The sequence below is a fragment of the Labrus bergylta genome, chromosome 21 (genome assembly GCF_963930695.1).
Source record: "Labrus bergylta chromosome 21, fLabBer1.1, whole genome shotgun sequence".
Lineage (NCBI taxonomy): Eukaryota > Metazoa > Chordata > Actinopteri > Labriformes > Labridae > Labrus > Labrus bergylta.
Genome location: NC_089215.1, coordinates 3797591 through 3804381, shown reverse-complemented (window position 1 = coordinate 3804381; position 6791 = coordinate 3797591). Strand labels below are relative to the sequence as shown.

At 38.0% G+C, this 6791-nt stretch overlaps 1 protein-coding gene across 1 annotated transcript; it reads right to left on the bottom strand.

Moving 5' to 3' along the window:
• Positions 1–3461: 3461 nt before the first annotated feature.
• g6pc1a.2 (glucose-6-phosphatase catalytic subunit 1a, tandem duplicate 2) lies at positions 3462–6541 on the bottom strand. The gene is made up of 5 exons (XM_020644971.3): positions 6229–6541; positions 5997–6106; positions 4954–5074; positions 4524–4639; positions 3462–4427 (listed from the first exon to the last, which is right to left on the bottom strand). Exons 1-5 carry the CDS (start codon positions 6465–6467, stop codon positions 3925–3927), a joined length of 1089 nt encoding a protein of 362 aa, XP_020500627.2. The 5' UTR covers positions 6468–6541; the 3' UTR covers positions 3462–3924.
• Positions 6542–6791: the final 250 nt, after the last annotated feature.

The following is a 6791-nucleotide window of genomic DNA, read 5'->3' as shown; positions in this document are numbered from 1 at the left end:
TTATTTGTATAGCGCCAATTCAAAAAGCAGGTAAAAGTTTCTGCACAACTCGGTCTAATCAAACACTCTTACCTCTCTGAGATGTTGAACGAGCTTTGAATTCAATATTTTCGTAGATGTCCTCCATCGCTCACAGGGATGATTCCAGCCGTTTACTAGAAGGTCGGCTGTGTTTGACCACTGAAAACTCCTTTAAGTATCAAGTTTGAGGGGTTTTTTTTACTTTTGAGGAAGTGACAAGTTTTAGAGGTTTTAGACTGTGAAGCCAATGAAGCGAGGTGAAAAGAGTACTAAATTATTCTACTCAAGTAAAAGTACTGTTACTTTAATAAAATGTTACTTAAGTACAAGTAAAAAGTAACTTGTTTAAAATGTACTTTAAGTAAAAGTTACTTTTAAAGTAAAATGTTTTTTTTTTTTAATTTACGAGAATAAAGTCGTAAATTAACGAGTTCGAGACCAGCCTGCGCAAAATGATGAAAGTAGAACTCAGTATTTTCCTCTGCAGACAACTTCCTCCAAGTCAGTGTGGTTCTTTCTTCAGTTTCTTGCAGTATCTTTTCAGGGTGCTGACTTTTTAAAGATGTGAAGATGATGATGTGCCAAAAGCATGTGTAATTTCATATCTGCATAAGTAAAGCCCAAACACAACTGTTTGTGTCTGTTATCGGTCTGCCTTGTTAAAGTGTCTCATGTGCAGAGACAGTTTGTGTCCTGTTCATCATTTTACAGATAAACAAGGTCTTGCAAGTTGAAGTGAAAACTTCTCTTGAACTGTTTTTACTGATGTAATAGAAAAATATATGTTCTTGCTTATGCATTTAACACATACGAATTTCTGCACATACATTTAACACATACAAATTTCTGCTTGCACAGTGAAAAAACACGTACACAAAACAACACACGAACATAACTGTCATGAGATAATTATAGGCAAGTCTCTAGGCAGATTAAGACACATCAACGTGAGTCAACCAATGAGAATGCCCTGTTTTGCGAAGTCTGGTATAAATGTCTCGATGTAACCGCTCCCGAGCAGGATTCTGCTATGCATTTTTGATGATTGTCACTCCTGTCTAAGTTTCCCCCTTTTGCAAAAGAAACCCTATTATTCTGATAATAAAAGACCAAGACAAAAAACGGTTTGACTTGAGATCTCTTGTTAAATACAGAAAAATCCACGACACCGACTACACAAGCAAGTATTCTATTTCCTTATTAGTGAAACCTTTAGGACAAGATGCTCCATGTTTGTCATTTCAGAACAGGATGCTGCTGCTCTTCTGATATAGACTAAAATAACCACTTTATTCTTTTATTCTTTAAAGACTTTTAAGAGTTCTACTTTCATCATTTTCACGCAGGTTGGTCTCGAACGCGTTAAGATTAAACTCGTAAATTTAAACTGTACTCAAAGTGTGTTATATTTTACAGTAGATTTGTACACACAAACAAAGCAAATAACTATGAGAGCATACTTTCAAACTTTCAGTTAAATCTTGATTTAACTGATGTACATATGTTTGATTTTGATTTTGATTTTATTTTATATTCCTTTTTTCTGTTTTCTTGAGCTGCTGTAATGCAAAAATGTCGCCCATGGGGGATCAATAAAGTTTATCTTTATCTTTTATCTTTATTTTTTTCACTACTCCGTGTTCGAAAAGGGTGCAGGATGAAGTGAAGAAATTACTTTATGTAGTCCTACCCCTTTTTTTCTTTGAAGCTTTATCAAATAGTCCAAGGCCTAATCTTTCCAAAACGTTTTAATGAACTAAGCAGCAACAAATTAAATATATAACATACATCCATTAATCATAGAATTGCATTTTGCCCCAGTTTTTGTTCCACTGCATTTTTTTTTTAAACGTGCAGCGACCCACAAATGTTTCTCAAAGCTCAGCGTTCACCACATATGTCAAGTGCAAATCCGGAAAAAAACAGTCAAATATTGAATGTTCAGCTGACACCAATGACCTTATGTGCACTGACTGATATACAGACAGGCCATGACGTGTGCATCTTCGTCATCCCTACCTGTCAGGTTAAAGGTCAGGGCTTTATATCTTACTCTGGCTTTATCCAAATGTTTTCTTTATCATGTGAGGTTGTAAAAAAACAGCCATTACGTTAACCACAGGGTATTTATGGATTTTAGGAAGGGGGTTGTTTGAGTATATTTTTGTTGAACAGAATAAATGTTGAGTTTTATGTTTTCCAATTGCTTGCTAAATGTACAGTATTGTCTCGTTATTATGTCTGTTTATTTCTGTGCTTACCATGTTTTAAGTCATACATCTATATGATTTAGTTCGTTTTTTTAATAGGATGATATGACATCCATGACTAGTGTGCATGCTCCACCTCAGATGGTCATCTATACAAATAAACACACCTCAACAGGCCAGCACGTGCAGAATGGAGAAAAACACACAAAAACAATTATGCAATAAAAAGAACATGAAGAAATGCTGTGAAAAAGACTTACGTCATCATTCAGGAATACCTGTACGGGCCACCTTAAAATATGTTTGAAGTTGAGTCTAAAAGTACAGAGACCCAGTTAATTCATTCAATTCAAACGGTCAAAATGTAGACTGTCCGGTTTTTATTATGGATAAAAAGTTGTTAAAGAAGGAAGGGTCCTTCCATAAAAAACATCAACTAGCTCATAGCTTGGTCACTGGTTTGGCTTCCTTCCTATATGCATTCTTAGAGTAATTTCTTAACAAATCTTAACACAGAGTCAAAACATTTATTTTGATTATTGAGTATAACTTACCTTCTCAGGAGATAACTTTACATTCAAATCAGTATTTCTGAATCCTTACAGCATTGGGGATGTTTCCATCTTGCAACACACCTGATTCAAATGAACTGGTCATTATCGGGCTTCTTGATTAGACGATCATTTGAATCAGGGGTGTTGGAAGAGGGAAACATCAGAAACATGCATGGTCATTTATCTAAAGTATAATATCTGCTCTACAAACAGGAACTTCCAGTTGCTAATTTGGCTGAGGTTAAATGGTACTGATTGGCCGAATCATGTATAGATTTACAGGTGTTAGATAACAAGACTCAAGATGTAGCTTGTAGGGAGGCTAATAGCTAACCCGCTAACCTGCGACATTATACTTCCTATTTGCATCTCAAAGCTTCCTAATGATGAAGAGTTTAATTCTTAGTGGGAGTGGCATGTTGGGAAATGTTCAAAGTTATTGTTTCTTGAGGAGGCTACTCTTTGCAGTACTTTGAGCACCTCTGATATCTAAAGTATCAACAGTTGCAGATGATATACAACTATTCCTTTACAATAGTTAAAAATTTAATATTTTCAACATGTATTTGTACAATAGGTTCAGAATTTTTTTAAACGTAGAAGCTTTTAATTGTTTATGATTAATTCATAATTTATAGTTTGGTGATGAAATAAGCAATTAAATATGAAACAAATGTTTTGATACATTCTGACCATTTTTTATTAAAAATATTCAAAACAACAGTTTCAAAAATACTTTTCATTGTTCTGAAAAACTCAATAATATTTAAAATACATAACCATGTTAAAATGACATATAAAAAGTGTGACAGTTCATAGCTTTAAATGAGGTTTAGCATGACACATGTAAGGAATTAGTCATTAGGTGTGGAACTTCAGAAATTTGTTATTATCCCATTTGTTAAATTCAAATTTCGAAAAACACAATTGCCAAGTGCTCCAGGGTATCGTGGATGCTGCTTTCACAGAAGTCACAGAGTTCAGTGTCCAAATGACACAATTGGCGATGTCCCATCGACGCATTGGGGGTTTTCCTGAGTAAAAGTTGGACTTTGAATGGAGTGAACCCCTCAATTTTTCTCATATTAAAGGGACTCTGCACTCCCATTTCTTGAGTCTGTAAAATCTGAGTTCATTGCTCAAACTCCCTTTTTGCTCTGCATGTTGAGAGCTCCGTTCACACAGTACGGGATTAAGCTGACAGTGATGAGCGGCACGGTGGCGCTCTTGCAGAAAGACAGCAGGTAGAAGAGGGCCGCGATGTGCGTGGGAGGCTTGAAGGAGTCGAACAGGTGCAGCAGGAACAGAGAGCTGAGAACACACCCTGTTTTCACCAACTTGCTGTTGCTCTTCTTGGTCTCGGTGTAGAGAGGCGAGTGCAGGCCCAGACCCAGGCCAAACAGGGTACCCATGTTACGCAGGAGGCTGGCAAAGGGCGTGGAGTCTAGGTGGACCCATTCGGGCTTTATGCACCACTTCTGGGCTTTTTCCAGGGTCCACAGGAGATCCACACCCAGAGCTTTGAGTACGAGGTAGAAGCCGACAGCAAAGGATGTCAAGAAGAGCGTCGTGTAGAAATACTTCTTCATGCTGGCGTTGTAGATCCACTGAGTTCTGTTGAATGCTTCGGCCACGATAATACCTAGAACACATTTAAATACCGACATAAATATGAGATCGACGACACAAAAACACAGATTTTTACCATTATTATGTCTTTGAATCCGCGTGTTCTTACCTGTGATAACACCAGTAACGACCTGGTGGGGGAAGTGGGCAGCGATGAAGACTCTTGAGAGACAGACACACACCAGGACTCCACAGAACAGGGTCCACAAAACTGCCTTGAGGTACCTGTCAAAACACAATTTCACACAGCTGAATAAGCAAAAGAAAAGTGTTTAGAATCCCCCCCCCCCCATTTGAGGGTCATGCCCCGGAACAAACAAGTGAACCTTTTAAAGCAATATAAAGATTAACACTGTTATTCTGTTCTGCCTGCACGTCAAAACAACTCATGTATAATCTCTCAACAGTTCTCAGGAGTCAATGATCAACCACAGCACAGAACAGATAGTGTGTCCTCGGTGATAAGCTAAGGATGGAGAGAAAAATGTAAACAGCACCCATGCATCGAGAGGAAAACATTGTACAGTTTTCCGACTCACCAGTGCTTGTCGGTGGATTTCTTGCCTCCATATTTCTTCTTGCTCGTCATAATGGCGAGGATGGATGTCACCAGGGTGTAGTAGACTCCGGCGGCTCCCATAGCGTGACCAGACGGGCTGCCTGTACAACACAAACAGAGGCGGGAGATATCAATTCACTCACACAGGACAAAGACTGTAGTGTTTAAATTGATAGTGGCTGAATGAATGGATGACTGCAAACATGGATGTAGGATTTGAGGCAGCACTTATTGAGACAATACTGTACTGAAGTACAACATTGAGGTATGGTAAGGTTTATCTATATACCCCTCTTGTGCTTTTGTACATGTATTCAACTGCTGTGGTTAAAGTTAAGATTTCACCACTAAGAATAAATGTTTTTAAAAAAACCTTCAATGGGAATGCATTACACAGTATCAGTCTCCGAGCACTTGTGCTTGAATTTATTTATATACATTAACACTCTTTTAATGAAATATATGACACTATCACTTTTGATCCAGAGAGTGAATTTGTGGTGTTACTAAGCGTATACCTTTAAATACCAGACTTCTACTCGTGTCGTGATAGAGGATCTTTCACAGTTCATTTGTCTTCATCTTTTCGTAAAGTTTAGGTTTTGAGTTATTCAGTGAACACTAATTAAATTAAAATCCTGTGCATGATTACAAAGATCAACCTTAAGAGTTCACAGTTTGAGAACTGATTTGAAGTAATATGTTTAATAACAATACATTTTGACTTGGTGTTTTGTTGAGAAAATAAAATAGATAAAAGCAGAAAAAATTATCAACAGATGTGTTCATTGTCGCATTGTTTGTAAAATATGTGAATGTTCTGCACAAAAACACAATATCCAAAAATGGCTAATAAGCATTCTGATGGGTCCTACTTGATCAATATCTTTAATTGTTGGTTATTCTGAGTCAAATCAAATAAAAATGGATAGGAAACTGTGGCCATGCTGTACTGTATTCTTAATTGTATGCAAAGCACAAAGGGGAAATCAAGCAAATCAAGCCATGCTTAAAGTTTCTCACCTGGCCCGGTCTCGCAGGTCATTGGGTACTGCTCAATGTGAGGACGATCAGAGTTTGAATAATGAGCCGTCTCATGGACCCACCAGTAAGGCCTCTCCCCAAACAGAATCCTGTAGAGCAAACAACAGGACATGGCACTCAGGTATAGTCTTTAAAAAATATTGCACACATTTATATTCCTGCAACTTTTCTCCAAAACTTCTAATTCAAAGATTTTTTTTTTTTTACTTACCATTTGAACACCAAGTTGAGCCAGTCTCCGATCACAGCCACCCAGATGAGTTTGATGGCCACAGAAGAACGCAGGTGAAACCAGAGCGGGAAGAAGATGAAGAAGGTGTTCCTGAGGTCCGCAGCCCAGGACACCCAGAGGAACAAACCCTGGGCGTCCTGATAGTTAGTCTGCAGGTAATGGGTGGTGCTCACCCCAAAGCCCTGCATGACATCCATTATAGAATTGATAGCATTCATGTTCAATAGGAGAAAGAAAAGTCAGTGTGGTGTTGTGTGAGATAGAAAACAAGACTGTTGCTATCAGTAACACAGCTGGTTGGTTTTATACCAGAGGCACCCACTACTCAAACGCATGCTCACACTGATCTTTGGACCTTGCACATGTGTAATAAAACACCGAGAGTCAGGAGAGTTTGGGAGGATTGTCACACAAACAAGTTAAAAAGATAGCGGGAAAACAAAACGTCATTATGTGACATTTTCACTGGAATTGGACGCAGCAGAAAATGGAAGTCAGATCACATTTTTTAATCGAAATTATCACAAACAAACAGCTTGTGG